At 33.6% G+C, this 16,974-nt stretch overlaps 2 protein-coding genes across 3 annotated transcripts; both read right to left on the bottom strand.

The window, feature by feature from the left end:
- Nucleotides 1–86: 86 nt before the first annotated feature.
- LOC120332430 (E-selectin-like) lies at nucleotides 87–6,188 on the bottom strand. Of its 2 annotated transcripts, none has more exons than XM_039399671.2 (15): nucleotides 6,029–6,188; nucleotides 5,608–5,840; nucleotides 5,337–5,511; nucleotides 4,940–5,024; nucleotides 4,618–4,712; nucleotides 4,349–4,430; nucleotides 4,070–4,164; nucleotides 3,741–3,828; nucleotides 2,647–2,741; nucleotides 2,462–2,546; nucleotides 2,088–2,182; nucleotides 1,841–1,996; nucleotides 1,003–1,194; nucleotides 666–848; nucleotides 87–199 (listed from the first exon to the last, which is right to left on the bottom strand). In XM_039399671.2, the coding sequence occupies exons 1-15, from the start codon at nucleotides 6,090–6,092 to the stop codon at nucleotides 153–155; spliced, it is 1,770 nt and encodes a 589-aa protein (XP_039255605.2). In that variant the 5' UTR covers nucleotides 6,093–6,188; the 3' UTR covers nucleotides 87–152. The 2 variants fall into 2 exon arrangements, with proteins under 2 accessions (XP_039255605.2, XP_039255606.2); XM_039399672.2 differs by having other exon boundaries at nucleotides 3,741–3,825.
- A 3,661-nt stretch (nucleotides 6,189–9,849) lies between these two features.
- Nucleotides 9,850–13,255, bottom strand: LOC120332390 (alpha-tocopherol transfer protein-like). The gene is made up of 8 exons (XM_039399628.2): nucleotides 13,223–13,255; nucleotides 12,533–12,747; nucleotides 12,097–12,193; nucleotides 11,883–11,985; nucleotides 11,449–11,540; nucleotides 11,222–11,320; nucleotides 10,611–10,721; nucleotides 9,850–10,195 (listed from the first exon to the last, which is right to left on the bottom strand). The coding sequence occupies exons 1-8, from the start codon at nucleotides 13,238–13,240 to the stop codon at nucleotides 10,046–10,048; spliced, it is 885 nt and encodes a 294-aa protein (XP_039255562.1). The 5' UTR covers nucleotides 13,241–13,255; the 3' UTR covers nucleotides 9,850–10,045.
- Nucleotides 13,256–16,974: the final 3,719 nt, after the last annotated feature.

Raw genomic sequence — 16,974 nt, 5'->3', positions numbered from 1 at the left:
TCAATTTTAGATACTCATCTCACTAACAACCTGTCTGATCTCACTGACTGCAATAACTGACCACTTTAAAAATTATTCAAACAATATTTCACGAATCATTTTAATGACTTTACATATGTCGTTATATCTCAGTATATATAATGTATACGTTTTTAATATTGTATATGATGGTGATGGTTCTCGCCGTGTTTGTGTCCAGCTGAAACATGAATCAGATATACCATAAATACAAATAATAATATAAAATATGAAGTTTAAAATATTTTTAAAGCAACCCAATCGGCTTTTTTATCGTTAAATATTTTATGATCATAGTTATTTGGGTAATAAATGAAGTTGAAATGCATTTGTTTTTGTATTTAAATGAAAATTAATCTTTTGGGAGTGTTTTGGGACTCGGGACGTATTTTTGGGCCGTATTTTTGTCAGTGTGTAATTTACGGATAGTATCGAATTTTCATATTCATCGTGGGGGAGAGGAAAGTAAATAAGACGACATATTAAATATATGGCGAACCACTTCCAGTCTATGTCGGGTATGGAAATTGTTTAACAATTGTTCATTTCGGATTCATGGACGCGATGAAAACAGCACTTCATCATGTTCCTATATGTGTTGAAATTGATGGTCAGATGATTTGCGTTTTCTTTTTACTGCCACTCACCTTTTTGAGTATTTTGGGGTGCCTGCCTGCAAACTTCTCTACCATAATGATTGTAAAATCGAAGATGACATTGGCCACAGCTGCTCACTCGACATTTTGAATATGGTTGATGTCCACATCTTTCGCCGTTGCACTGGTCTGGATGACATTTAGATACTGCAGGATAGTTGCGAGAGCACCCACCTGTTAAATCGAATTTTTTTTTATAACAGTTCGCAATTGAATGGTATATGGATTATTGGGCTATAGTGCTTCTGTACTGATATGTAATTACTAACACACAAAGTCAACAAGATTAATCTGATTTTGAGAAAAATATACCTTCAAAAAAACTTACATTGGTTAGTAATTTCACGATATTGGCTCGTTGGATCATAAAAATGAGCTCGACATCCGTTACAACTTGTTCTGCATATTGCATTGAGATTTGCTGGACATTTTGTAACAAGACATGCGTTGACCGAGCAACGTGGGCAACGATTGTTTCCGCCACTCAACAACGATAACAGTAAAAGTCGTTTCAGGAAATCTGTTGTAAATAGAATGACAAAGAGATATCACTAGATGATCGCCATTATCCTATTTAATAGGAATGTTGTTTGTGCGGGTGTTACCACCATTCGTTGGAAAAATAAGGGAGAGTCATAGACTAGCAGTCACCAAGATATGTGGAGTTTCTATTGTCATCCATGATTTCGACATCTATGAAAAGACCAACAATAATTTTGTTTTCCGTTTGCTTGTTAATAAATTACATTGTAGACGAATCAATGTACTGAAGTTGATAGTATGCAATTACTCATGAATCTGGAAAATATTTTCCATTTTCAATAGGTGCACACGTCGATCTAATTGACACAATCGTCAATTTTGGAAGACAACAACGTTGTTCAACAGGAAACTATATATGTTTTCCGTTTGCTTGTTAATAAATTACATTGTAGACGAATCAATGTACTGAAGTTGATAGTATGCAATTACTCATGAATCTGGAAAATATTTTCCATTTTCAATAGGTGCACACGTCGATCTAATTGACACAATCGTCAATTTTGGAAGACAACAACGTTGTTCAACAGGAAACTATATATTTTTAAAAATATAAACTTGAATGTTTGTTTCATTTCCACATTTCGACTACGATAAATTGACATCGTTATACTTGTACAAATTACCTAATGGTAATCCTTTTGCTTTTTTAACTTCTGTGCAAACTGATCCGCATTCCGATGGGCAGCAAATTTTATTTTTTCCATTGCAGTCTTGATTGTTTTCACATTCTTTAGTGCAGGAAAGACCATTTGTTACAGCTGGACATCTCGGATCAAATTCTAAAAAACGACATTATTGAAGTAAAGAAAACGTTGCAAACATTTTCAACGACTGTATTTTATTTGAAAACACGTTAAAACATTGAAATACCTCTACAAGTAGGGTGGTCATTCGTCCATTTTCCATTCCACAAACACGCCACTTCTTTTGCACCCCATAATTTGAGTTCAGAGTCACATTCAAACCTAGAAAACAAATAAACATTCCCCAAATGTACGTACAGTTTCCATCATTATAATTGGGTTTATTATTACTGTTTCTTCAGAATTTAATCTGAGATCCTAAACTGAATCGAAAATTGAAAAAAAGTGCGTCGACATACAACTATGTTGTTTGAGAGAACGCAACCAAACGCGAGAGCGTGGATCGCCACACTAATAGGCCATCTTGTTACTCTCCTCCCTTTCGGGCAAAATACAAATCGTTGAATCAATAATTGACAGTATATATTTATACAAACTCACGAGCATGTACTTCCGTAATTGAAACCATCAGTACATAACATATGTCCGTTTTCATCTTTAAAGTCGATAGGTCGACATTCAACATCTGTAAAATATATCAATTAACATGTTGGAAGCAAGATTAATTATATTTAATGTGCTTATGATGAACGCCATGATTAGAATCTTGATTCAAATTAACTCACCTTTGCATACAGGGGGAGTATTGGACCATTCACCATTAGGAAGACATATTATTTTCGAAGGTCCTTTACGGATGTTGTTACCGTTGCAGGAAAATCTTAAAAATATTTAGAAATTTAGATTAGAAAAAATGAGTCAATGTCAGGGAATAGCAAAAAAGGCAATAATAGATTGTTAAAAGTTAAATGCACGCATCTGTTTTCTCTCAATTTTTTTTCCTAAAGACAAACCGAACAATCTTGGACATTTTATATGTCGAAACGAAGTGTACATATGGAGAGTTTTGCTATATTCTCTTGTTATTTGGAAAAATGATTTTCCCCATAACTGAATCAAGTAATTTAAAATTTCTAATTCAAGATGGTGCACACCGCTAAAATGCTATTATATTATTTTTCACATTTGATCCATTCTCCCAAGATTTTGCTGTTTTATATTAATTGAAGAGGAACCGCCTTCGTCATGCCAGTCTACCGATCTTCCAACAAACTCGGTGCCCTAATGCCTTACGGCAAGGGTGTGCAACATGTGGCACGCGGGCCAGATGCGGCCCACAAAAAAAATGTGCGACCAACGGAGTATTAACAATTTTGAATGGTGTGCGGCCCGCAAAATGAGTTTTTAATTCAGTTTAATCTAGTACGAACGAGTAATTTCAATCCCTTTACGCTGCAAGGCCTATACCTAAGTCCATTTTTTTTCATCTTTGCCCCTGACGTTACAATGCCCTAACAGCTAGCTCGTGGAAAGCGAACAACGCATTTTATGAGATGAATACCCAAAATATTTTGCCTGCAACTAATAGGAAGCTAATGTTAAATAAAGGTGCGACTCGGTTCCACCCAGTTATTTGTATTTGGCACTGGCGCATGGGTTGCACACCCCTGCCTTACAGCACAGATACAGATGAGAGACTTTCGCTCCCATACAGTCGAGCATTACTTTCATATTTCAAGAAGTATCAGTTTTTGCCTATCACTATGTTCAATATCGAAACATTCCGATGAATAACTCAATAGAAACTAAATAATGCAGTACCTCACAGAAATACAAAAACTGAATGAAACCGTTGAATATATTACTACAGTATACTTACGAGCACTCGCTCCCAATGCTAGCTCCACCTGTACACAGCATTGTTCCGGACTTTCCGCTAAAGTCAATTTCTTGGCAAACTACATCTACTGAAATAAAAATAAAATTACAACGGAAAGAGCAAGTAAGTAAGGGGGCCTATTTGTCATAAACATTTTGTTCGTCAGAGAATATAGGCCAAATGTAACTTTCACTCAAACGAACTTTAACTCATAATATATATGAAAAGTTTTGTTAGATTATTTTATAGGCAAGTACATTTTTGAATACAAAACTATCTCAACACTTTCTGTTAAATTAAGCATTGTTAATTTGTCAAAACAGAAGTACCTTTGCAAACAGGTTGTACGGAAGACCAAATTCCCCCGTTGTTACATGTTAAAGTAGCCTCGTTCCCCGAAGAGCTCCCAACGCCGCATGTAAGTCTATAAAAGAGATCGTTAAGTTTCAAGTGAAAGTAGTTGATGCAATATAAAATGATTTATTTCCGGTTCCTTGCCAACGATAGATTATACCAATAACCAATGCTCCTATGTTTTATCATTTTATTATTTTGTATCTTCAAAATTTGTTATAATAAAAATATTCGTGTAGAAATATATAACTTACGTGCATGTAGATCCAAGTTTATATATGTCAGTACATTCAATTGATTGGAAGGGATTTGTGACATCAAGTTTAGGACAATCAGCTAAATTTTTGGAATATTTAGCAATGTAAATTTGTGGTTAGTTAGAGCAGATTAAATCTAGAATTTCGCAATTTTTTCTGTTTTTATTGTGAGCTTCTTAAGTATAAATATTGTTTTTTCTTCTCCGTTGGGGGAAATAAGAAATGACGAGCATAAACCTAATAATTGTATTTAAGAAAACACTTACGCTGACATGTTGGTAGTGCACCACTCCATGTCAAATCTCCTTGGCAGATTATGTTTGTAGAACCGAACAGTGAATATCCAGGATCACAGGATAGTCTAAAATTCAAAACATATCTAATATCTACCGCTGAAACTATAGTTAAAACATTTTACTTTTGTTGAAAATTATTTGATATGCCGAAAAATATCCCAAGTATAAGAGTATATTGAAATGATAATTCTTAATGATATGATTAAATTAATAAAGAGTTCAACTTTTACTTTAACATAGAGGATGACTGAAACCAACAATTAATGAATAACATCTGCGCTAATTTACTTACGTGCATATTGAGTTGTACATGTTGCCCGTTGAGCATTCTAATTTACCATTTTGTTGACTGAATTCAAGATCAGGGCAGCTAAGATCTGTAGCATAAAATATATAAATATTAAATCAAAAAAATTCATGTCTTACATTCAGTTTAATATAGAATTTTCCTCACTGCAACGGCGTAAAGTTTTGCATCTGATTACCATTAACACCATATTATCTTTTGAAATAAAATTGCATACTACACTGTCTACTGTAAAGTAATGCAGTGTTAACGTATTATTTATATTATCACCTTATGTAGTGTACTTTATTTAATTGATAATATCGGAATTGAACTAAAATAGTTATGTTGAAATTTAGCAAGTTTTAAAGATTACCATTTGCAAGTGTAATAGTATACGTACCTCCAGTTTCACATAAAACTCCAGCTTCTTTATTCCATGTATGCATTCCATTTGACAAATCATATGGATCTAAATGTGCTAAGTTAACCGCTACACCTCTGTAAGGCTTTGGTTCGTCTTGAGACCATTTAACAAATTTCGCTCGAGAGCCATCGTAATTGGTCACTACACCAGTCTGTGAATAAGGTTTCACAGTTACAACCAGGGAAATGTCAACACAAAGTAGGGAAAGAAAGATAATAATAAGTATAGTGATAAACGAAATACTTACGGTTTTATCATATCGCATTCCAAGTGCAAAGTGTTCGGTGGTGGACATAGAATACAAGTACTTCAGGACCTCGAGAAAATGTGTTGAGCTGTAAATGTTAGCTGGAATTGCATTCTCGAACAGACATTTTTGGGAAGCCTCGTCTGTCGTCACAGTGCCAAATATTATCCAGTAGCATCTTCCTTCAAAAATCAAGCGATTTTTCTTGTCCTGGCATTTGTGGGTCATACCGGCTGTTGAAATATAAGGATACTGATCAATAAAGGAGATCAACGTGAAAATGCGTTCTGAGACGTAGGAAAGTTTTTTTTTTCTAATTTGCATATTTTAGATTTGAGATCTATAACATGGAATATGTTTTCCGTACGAAGTATACACGCTCACAATTAAATATAGTGTAACTTAAACAAAAGGATCTTACCAACAATAGCAGACAATGAGTTAAACACTAGAAATGCAGCAAATACAGGTTTTAGAGCCATCATCTTGTCCGTTAACTATCTCCAATTGACTTATCACCTTCGAAGGTATATACAGGAATGAGGAAAGGAGAACATGCAGGCTTAAATAGGAACGAAGCGTTAGTCTTGGGGGCATAGTATTACGATTTTTAAAGAGAAATAATTTAATAGGTTTTAGTGCATTAATGAAGCGTTATAAAAGCTGGAAAACACGTAAGTGAATGAGAATAAAATATCTATTAGATTCATGACAATTTTAGTAGTGAAATTTTAATGCCCATCAAATTCGACAACCTTTCAAAACATTAGTTCATCTCTGCTAAAATCTCAATTAGCTGTAATAAATAAATGCGTTTACGTTAATTAAACGTACTCAGAACCGGTTATTTAGAGATACTGCCAGACTTTACAAGTAGAAAATGCCTTTTTGTCTTCAAACGCAGAAAAAGAGAAGCATTTTTTGACGGAGAGATGGAGATTTGTTCCCAAGTGGATCTTCGAACGCAACAAGCTAAATTTAATATGCCAGACAATACAGAACGAAGTTGTTATTTAGTGATGAAACAGAATATGTTAAGAATTATGACGACAAATGTGTGAAATATTTGCAAAATTGTTGCTTGATTATTCTCGACCTTAATGGTATTCATTCAACTAAACCAATGTATGTGACTTTTAAATTACTTCACCCCAATACCCTGGGCTGGGTTAAGCATTAAGCAGAATAAGCACGTGTTTAGGGCACCAAGGGAAAGGGGACACCAAAGAAATTTCCATGGATAATTTTTAATGGTTCAGCATTTAATGAAATGGTTAGAGTTGGTCAAACAATTCAAACCTCACTATTGGTCCGGTTGAAATAAATTTTGCTTGTTTCTTTTTCTCAAGTAGCATCTTAAATCACTCTATGAATGTTTGTCGGCATGAAAACTATTCTCAAAAACATCATGTAAATTAATCATAACTTGACCTTCAATCAGTAATGAATACTGAAACTTTCTTATTCAAATAGGGCACCAAAGTCTTCAGAGCTTAGGGCCTGTAGAAGGCATGATCCCGTCCATCCAATACCTATCCAATCCGATACACAGAGACTGAGCATATGTATACATTGGATACTATAAACTTCGTCTGACAGTTTAAATATTTTACCACAAGGAGTCACACATTTAATTTGCCATGCTTTAGCCCTAACCTAGAGTAAATGCCTCTTCTGTATAATTTTAACTACATACGACTTAAAATGAAAGCACCGTACATTAAGATAGTTTAATCATTTGTATTTATTGGTGTATTTAGTTTAAAAAATACATAATTATGCATAAAAACTCATTTTCAAGTTCAAATTGTATAAACTTTTGACCTGAGTCATTTACAATCGTCACCAGTTAATTATTAAGTACTGGTAGTTAATCTTTATTTATAGATCGGCAGACAAAACAATGATTTTATAAGATAATAAATTCAAGGAACAGTTTTATAGTTTGTACAGCGTACTGACAATCATATCTCATATAAATCAAATTATAGATTTGCCAGATGCTAAAACCTGTTGTCGGTGTTTGGTTATTTATTGGCTATTTCTTCAATATTCGGTCAAACCTCAGGTAGACGACGGTGTTTAGAAACTGCAACCTCCTTCTGCTTTCGAGTTTACTAAAATAGTTTGCTCACTGAAGATTGCCCCATCGTGCTGTTTCATAATTAACACAATATTAACTCACGCTATGAATCCAAACCGGAAAAAGACCCCCGACTGGCTGAAGCGTTAGTTTCAATATGTATGAGTACTGGTAGAGGACAGGAATCAATTTCATATGCTTGTTTTATTCCAGGTCAGGTTTGTTAGATCACATGTCTTTTAAATAAAAATAAAAACTTTGAAAACGTGCGGTTCAAATTTGTATACTAATTAGAGGTTAGAATTGATATATTTTTAAGCCATAAGTAAAGACATAATAAAATAAAAAAGTAGTTGTTTATAATTATATCACCTAAATAAAAGATCGGATATGCGTACCAAACGTTTCTCTTTCCTTTTCGCGGATTTCTCAAAATTAAAACATACGCGAGATCACGTGACTCATTAATTATGCGAATTTACAATTTTATTTCTTTTTAGAACCAGGGTTGTTACCCAACAAAACAGAAATGAATTTTTAACAAAGGGTCTTTAAGTATTTTAATGGCGGTCCGAAAACCCGATTTTCCTGAGAGTACATTTTTTTGCTATCGTATCGTAGGTTTAAAGAGCAAACAGATGGAGTTATGCTATCAACTATTAAAAGTATTTTAACGGGCAATTTTTCTTTTTAAATTTAACATTACAGTGTATTATTTTTACCGTATGTATCTAAAACCTAATTTGCTAAATAGATAGAAAATACTCACATGATATGCAATTTCATTATATCGATTTAATCTTTTCGAGCTATTGTACTCGCCAAAGGTCAATAGTTGCTAGAGCAATAGCCTATTCGACCAGCACAGAAATTTGTTATTTTATAATTCAAATGCTTAAAATTAAGTCCACTGGACTTTTCAGATAGCGTCAGTATGGGTACAGCCTAAGCTAGGTATCGGAGTTGACGAAAAGACTACGTCTATTCTGACTCAGTGACACGTGGGGCGCAATATACGCAAAATAGCAAAATTTAGGGTGAGAAAAAATAAAATAAAATAAAAGTAATAGCCTTATAAAAACTTTTTTCATCTTTAAGTACCTACGTTGAAATTGATTGGTCTATTCTATCTACTGGTCTACTCTATTGGAAGAGAAGAAATACTAGAAGAAAATTTTTTTAAAAAACAATAACAACAAAAACAAATTTGCAAAACGCATTTCGCATCCAAAAATGTCAAAATCGCCGGTTGCAAGGATCGCGGACAAAGTTGTTTTTAAAGCATAGGTTATATTCAATTTAACTAAGTAGTTAAAATAAAACATTTTCTCGCTATTTTATGTATTTCAATTTTGTAAAGACCTTCTCTTTTCTGCTTCCTACGTTCTTTTTTTTGCCTGACTCGTTATTTTCTTTCTTTTGTGCTGTTTTTGTTATTCGAGCATGTTTTTGAGCGCCAAGACAAAATTATGGTATTTCAATATTAAGTTTGTACGTTTTATAACAATCCTTAGTTTTGCACATATTATAATTTTTCAATCAAGTTGGAAGTGGGTAATGAATAATACATAAATATCTTCATATTAAATGATTATGAGGTTATGATATACGTTGTCTGTAGCTTCCCAAACCCAACGCTTAAAATACAGTCGATTAATTCTCTGCAAGAGAGTCAATTTAAATCTCTATCGCTATTGCTTTGGCATCTTTAAAATTGACTCTCCCAGTTATCATTAGTGCAATATTCTCTTATTAACAATCTTTGTTTTAGTTTATTGAAATTTCAACACGAAATACAAAACACAGTATACCTACTACTTAAAACGTACATCAACCATTGGCAAAATATGATTTTAATGCAAATTGTATGCAAACAACTACCGCTGGGGTGACAGTAAAATATGAGGTCATTTGGGACAACATATACATAGTGAAAAGGTTGAAATCTAAATCACATTGTTTTGGCCACGACAATGTAATATCTTAAGTTATTTGGTCCTGGGATGGTACGAAACTACAAGTCCGTACTTGCATCTTATCTAGAAATGTTTTGTTAGAAAGCCATGTGTATATTTTGAGATTGAAATATATCATGATTGAGTGATGTTAATTGTCTTTAACGGGGTGTTTTACAATTTGAGGAAAGCTTGTTTATTTCATTGAAGGGAATACAGATATTTGGCCCCTCAAAAAACTCAAATTGTAACACCTGAGCAAAACATGTTTTTGGATCGGGGATCACTTAGATTTTGAATTTCTTCTCACACGTGAGCAACAGATAAAAGAGTTCAGTAAATCACACAACAAGACAGTCGTCCTAAATGCACTAGTTAGTATTCAAGCAACCATCTTTGTTCACTTTTCCGCATTGTTATTTGTTTGCAAAAGTTGTTCTTTCCACCATTCGATGTCCAGTTCGGGACCGCTTCCTCCTAGAAACGGTGGCAAATTTTCGGGATCGATCATTTCATGAAGCTTTTCATGACTGTTCCCATGGAGTTGCAGCTGGAAGGAAAAATTATATTTGAAATTGTAAAACATTGGTATTTTAATCACGCATAAAAATCAAACGAAATTGCGTTTGTATAAGTTGTTTTCATCATACCTTCGAAGACATCAGTAACCAAGATTTATTGATACAAAATAATCATTTATTGTTTTGGTTGCTGTAAAGGCTTACTAATAAAAGTGGGACAAGCAGAAATGAGAATTCTAATTCGCACTTTTGCGACGGATTATTAAGGACAATAACGACTTATAGTATTTTCAAAAATTTTGGCGGATGTACTTAATTATTGTTCTGTTCTCTAAATTATTGTTCTCTAAATTCATCCCAGCAGTTCGTCTGTGTGGCAGCTTATAAATTTAGGTTCAGAATTCACCTATTATGAAAATATTAAAATGAATAAGGAATGCTTACCCGGTTTCTTAATTTCTCTTTGATAAATGGTCGAACACAGGCATAAATAAGGTCATATGCCAAGGATTCATTGAAGACGTTAAGACTTTTTATTCGTATAGGCATACCGTCCTAAAAACGTATATTTATATATATATATTCAAAATTAATTTTTCCAAATTTCCAAAACTAACTTGCATATGACGTGAATTGGTGAATATCAATTTTTCTAGTATAAAACAATTATGTACTTAAGGCAAGGTTTTACGTTAGAAAGTAATAAACCTAAACCCTAAAAAATGACAAAATCGACAATGCTCGAAATTATGATGAGATTGTTAAACATCGTTTTCGATTAACGCACTCTTTTTTAGATGAGCAGTAGAATTGCTCTTGCGTTAACTGATATGCTCAAAATAATCTAAATTAATAATAATATTAAAGCTAATTACAAATAAATAAAAGTTTTTGATCTGCGGCAAATCGGTGTCACTCTCAATTCTAATCTCAATGCTAACATGATCAAATTGCATATACATATTTGAAGTAATTTTTTAAAACGTTTGCGTTCTTTTTATAGTATGGGGTAATTATATAATTTATATATATATAGTTTAATTTAAATGACTTACTTGCATTAAATTCATGAATTGCATTCCCACAGTGGTCATTTGTAGGGAGAGCCCGATACCAAAATCTTTCAATTCTTCAATGACTGTAACTCCATATATCTGTAAACGTGATCAAGTGAAAAACGTTTAATTTTCAACATTACATGGTACTCAATAGTTGTGCAAATTTTTTAGTGAAAATGTTTGAAACCCCGAATAAAATCTTATGAGTGCGTATTATATGTTACCTGCATTTCTTCGTTTTCTAAAAGTTTTTCTGTCGACAATATTGTAGCTGCCATGAATTGTAAAATTCCGTCTTTTTTACCGAAGTTAAAACCTGTAATCAATGCATAAATACGAATTTCGATTACGTTTTTCGTGTTTACAAGGATCGCTTTTAAATTTACAGCGATCACATATTTGAACGTCATTAGAAGAGTACATCTGTACCCGAATAATTGGATATTGATCTACTTATCAATATATTGTTCAGGTGTAGTGAAGCACGCTTCTGGAATTGATGCAACAGCATACGTTCAACACCATGTCGGTTGAAACCCACCTCACTAACCCAGAAGTAAAGCTTCAATCAATCTTAATTTGCGAATGATTGACCATAGATAAAACTCACTGTCGGTCATCCAATATATACTCAAAATTGTTTATCTATGTTTTATACCTGGTCGTCCAATGTTGACAAAAGTTCCATCTTTTGCTCTTTCTTTCAATGGAACAACGGAACCAACACTCAAAAATTCATCGATTTTCTCTGGGTTGTCAACCTGGTAAAAATAAAATGTAAATTGATTACTTTTTATATACATTACACCAATTACATTTCAAACATATTATAATCAGTTCAATATAAATATAACACAATTTTTAATTTTTACCAAATTAAAAACACTTTTCCAAGTTTTTCGATGTCTGTGGTAATTTTCAAGTGACTTGAGAGCCTTGTCCTCATTAAATTTCCGATGACGTAAAAATCTAAATGAAACAATTTACGTAGTCATTGATTTACTGTGTAATATTGACGTTGATATTTTGTGAAGATCAATAATACCTAATATCAGGCCTGAATCTAAATTATGACGAGTAATTCATCCAGTAATTCATACGTTTAGCTCATGTCCAAAACTGACGTAGCTTCTTGTTGTGTAAATTTCGTCGTTTTTATTTAGGACGCCATTGTAATTAATTTTACTTATTGATCGGTTACATTTCTTCGTATTTTTGATTAATAAGTATTGTGAACTGTGATCAGAGATTATTCTAAGAATTTAGTATTGTAAGTAAATCTACATCAACAAATATAAAGCAACTTACCTTAAGAGAAAAGAATCATCCGTTCTTATCAATTCAAAGTCTTTTATTTCTTCTTGAAATCTTGTTCGTAATTTATCAATTGCTGCTAATCTGACTTCGTTATCTTCAGGCTCATTTAATTCCTCAACAGCTTTCTTCAGAGCCGCGGATGAGAGCTGACACTGATATCGTTCAGAAATCATTTTGTAGTTGCCACGCAGTAGATATATTATACGCTGAAAATATACAGGATCATCATATCACGGTATATATATTTACATAAAGTAAATACCCTGAAACTATCTGTCTGCTAACTGCCATAATATTTCTTCAAATTCAATATCTGCTTACAAAACCACCACGACGACTTGGAAGTTATCACTGGCATACTATTTCTGTATACTATGCAACAAAGCTTGCAAAACAACATATCGGCTGCGGAAATACGTAGCTGAATGACTAATTCGCTCGTGCAACACACATCTACGGTACCTACTGATGTCATAGAAAAATATTGGTCTCGTCTTCTGTGTTTAGAATACAAGGATTAGAGGAAATTGTGTTAGGTATGTATGTCAACCTCCAATAACACTTCATAAAGACAAAGGGTGCACTGGAAGGTGTTAATTCGTCTCCGAGTGGTAATTGACGTTCCTACTTCCCGCACGTATTAAGTGCAAATAAACAAATCAATAACAAACAAGCACTAACCCGACTATTACTTAACATAAACACACGTCACTGTGTGGAATTCGTGAATTGAAATATCATTTTGCAGATGAAGGTTCAATCAAATATGGACTGCCATAAGATATGAGCCACACATACTTGCTCTATCACGTTAAAAATCCGATAAATCAATTTGAAGTTTATAGCAGTCAAAGAAAACAGTTACTCGCCGAAAGAATTTGGGTCATTGGAAATACAAACAAACAAAACATATTGGTCGCAACCGTTACCTGATGCTTCAGCGTCGACTGATAAAGATTTTGACTTTCACAAATGTTTGATTATGGTATATTTCAATATTTTCAGTCAGATACACTGAAATCAATACTTAGATTACATAATATTTTGTTGATAAAATAACTCTCAATGCGTTTAAAAGTAATTTAAAGTAGAATTTAGTTATTAGAAATCTCATGAGAATGAAAATGTACACGCGTTTTATAGTTGGTAAGCAAACAATAACTCCTGCATCTAAACATATAATTACCCAATATTTGAGTGGATTACAAATAAAGTCAATATTCGTTTACTTTTAGATTTTTGCGTTCACATGTTTACAACAAGCGAACCGTCAATCAAAAATATATTATAGTGTTTTTAACAAATATTGGCGTCGGAGGCCACCAAAACTTATGGTGTATAGTTGTTTCAATTTTGAACGGATATGATAACTTTATTACACCGAGTAATAATACACTTGAAGCTAGTAACTTCTAAATAACTGGGCATCTTCATCATGTTAGTATTGTTGCAGTCCTTCTAAAAGTGACTCACATGCCTAGGAACTAAGACGAGATGGGGCCTATCTATACGAAGTAGCCTACAATGAGTTGTACTAATTCAAAATTGAATTTCTCTGTTTAATTTTACTTACTGCCTGTTCTCAGCGGATAGCCTAGTGAAATGAGTTCACAATCAATAGCGTAATACTTTTTATCCAAACGGGACGGACGAGCGTGACAACTGAACCCAATTAGCCTATCCCGCTGCGATCGAACCACGCGGAGTTGTTTGGTCGCGGCATATTTTCCTAATTAAGTATCGATTGTATCAAAGCTTTCTTTCAAATGGAATACTAGCGCAAAAAAACTCACCAAATGAGATACTGAGTATATAAAAAAGAGTGGGTAAAAATTTAACCCGCGCATGGTGATATCGTTGTCAATTTCCCGGTTAACAAGCGCTGACACATTGACTCACTCACCGCTAGTATAGCATACGTACATAATGTAGTTCAAGTCAGAGAAGGGTTTCCAATCGAAGTTTGAAGAGAGAGTAAAACAGACAAAAAGAATGATTAAGCATGTTTTCTATATATGAAATAACTCGACTAAACTGTTACGTATGCGCTCTGAGCGAATTATTGATTGTGCGCGTGAGAGATATACACACACAGAGAGAGTCGAAAACAGTGAGAGTTTGTATGTTTTTGTTTTATGAGTGAGCAAACACGTGACTCTTTTATATTTTAAATGTTATACCTTAATTTTGTATTCTCACTTAAAACTCAAATTCTTTGTTTGTTTCCCTCGACATTTCAATCATGTTTAATCCTTGTTATACTCTTCATTGCATTGCCCTAGTGCTGATTATGATTTAAAAATAAATACTCTATACCAGCGGTTCCCAAACTATGGGTCGCGACCAACTGGTAGGTCGCAAAAGGAATCTTAGTGGGTCGTAAAAAGATGAAGAAAGTTTTGATTAATTTTACTGGTTATTAGGATCGGTGGCGACTTGAATACGTAGATCTTCAAAAAAACAAAATAAATTAAATTGAATTTAAATTATAATCTGTGAAAGTTTCCTTTTTACGATCTTCTCAAAGGGACAAAAATTTGCTATACAAAGGATGACTATGTGGCTTTTTTACGCATAGCAGTTTTGTACAGCACTTCTTACCGTGTTTCCCCAAAATTTAGACATGGTTTAGATTTATTTTCTTTGAAGAATAACACCATGGTTTTTATTGGAAGAGGTCTTTTGTGCTCATTCATCAAAAATAAAATTACATTGTAAAAAATCACGAGATTTTTCAAAAACATTATATAAAACCGACATCCAATGTTTTTATTTGTATTTCCTATACCAAAATTGTGACATCACACAATCTTGAATAGTAATGTGATCTTCACCTTACCTCAGGTCATTGAACCTTTCCTCTCCCACACATTTTAAATTTATTTTAAGGGTAGGGTTTAATTAAAATCATTTTGAAAACTCAAATTAGGTCTTATTTTCAGGCCAGGTCTTATTTTCGAGGAAATACGGTAGTTTTGCAATGATTAGCCATTGCTGTGTTCTGTGTTATGACATAAAAAGTTAAATGGGTCGCCATAAGCTGTGGTAATAAATAGTGGGTCCCAACTCTAAAAAGTTTGTGAACCACTGCTCTATACACATTACTATGCCTCTAATTATATTAACCGCGTCTCGCCAAGAGTGACAAACAGAACAAACTCTGTACTTCTGTTGTTGCCTGGAAAACGATACTATCTTATGCCTGTACCTTCCCTTAACGCAAATAATATTAATTGCAAAGGAAAATGTATTTATGCCTATCTAAATCGTACGATTGACGTAAAGCTTGTAAAAGATTATGCCTCGCTGATTAACAAATAAATACGCTCAGACTGTGAAGCAAACTTAATATAAATGTCTGTTACCATCATTATTAGTGTATTTAAGTTAATCCTTCGTCCGGTACTTTACATTGGAGCGTTTTCGCCTGCGGGGCATACTAGGCCCCAGTTTTGAATTACGTAAGTCTGTTTATGGTAAAATTATCAACTGTAACCAACGGATTTAACACCAGACCAAAGATGGACGACGATATCGTGATATATTATCGATAATGGGTGATTGATCTACTACTTTTATCCTCAGTTAATGACGCCTGGAAATATACGGTTCATGCATGACTGTCAACAGATTACTAATTGATAAACAGATTCTTTCATGGTCAAGTTCGAGACTCTGATTATGCCATTAATTGGGACTATAATTAAATAATTAATCTTTCACATGTGGCAATTAGTGGGGTTTAAAAATTGAACATTGATTATCGCATTATGTTAAAAATACAAATCACCGATTTAATGGCTCAAGCTCAAAGCTATACGATTAAAAATAATTGAAAATTACAGAAAAATTGCCTATGACCTGAGTTGATATAATAAAACTGTATCAAAAAGGTTGCCTATTATCAACAGGGAAAGGACTCGGAATTATCTATTATTTTATTTCGCGATAATTCAACACTAATGTTACACTAATCTGGAATTTAAATTTACAAAATGGACGAAGTTAAACTTTTGTGATAGCATCCAGTTTCATTGTTTTTGTACAATTTAGTATTCCAAGGAAGAGGGTAATATAACTTCTTTAGCAAATTGGTATACACCTACGAAAGTCATCGTCAAGGACTCACTGTGCGCTTCTGTTAACCTTGGCAAATGCGAATGCGCATTTATGCCGCATTGAGGAAAATAACTTCGGATTCTCGGTTTAAAATTTCGACTCCAACTCGAACTACGGAAAACGAGAAAATCTGCGCATGCAAGCCTTCAATATACTGTTGAAAACGCTTAGTGAAGCTGTTTTTCGCCTCTTGACTTCTACGCCATATAGCTTGGTTTATGTGGTATTTTTTACAATCGTTAGGTGACGGCAAATTTCGTTTTCTGTATCATTTTCCCTTCCTCGTTTATTCTTAAGTTTAAACTGGTTCCACT

Source organism: Styela clava, chromosome 13, assembly GCF_964204865.1.
Source record: "Styela clava chromosome 13, kaStyClav1.hap1.2, whole genome shotgun sequence".
Lineage (NCBI taxonomy): Eukaryota > Metazoa > Chordata > Ascidiacea > Stolidobranchia > Styelidae > Styela > Styela clava.
The sequence above is the reverse complement of the archived record's forward strand: the minus strand, read 5'-3'. Positions and strand labels throughout refer to the sequence as shown.

Excerpts from the sequence above, each read along its gene's own strand:
- LOC120332430 (XM_039399671.2), bottom strand. The coding sequence starts at position 6,092 with ATGATGGCTCTAAAACCTGTATTTGCTGCATTTCTAGTGTTTAACTCA. Across the intron at positions 2,547-2,646 it reads TACTCCCCCTGTATGCAAAG|ATGTTGAATGTCGACCTATC; the intron begins GTGAGTTAATTT and ends TATATTTTACAG. Across the intron at positions 200-665 it reads ACCCCAAAATACTCAAAAAG|CTGGACACAAACACGGCGAG; the intron begins GTGAGTGGCAGT and ends TTCATGTTTCAG.
- LOC120332390 (XM_039399628.2), bottom strand. Across the intron at positions 12,194-12,532 it reads GATGATTCTTTTCTCTTAAG|ATTTTTACGTCATCGGAAAT; the intron begins GTAAGTTGCTTT and ends TGTTTCATTTAG. Across the intron at positions 11,321-11,448 it reads TAGAAAACGAAGAAATGCAG|ATATATGGAGTTACAGTCAT; the intron begins GTAACATATAAT and ends TCACGTTTACAG.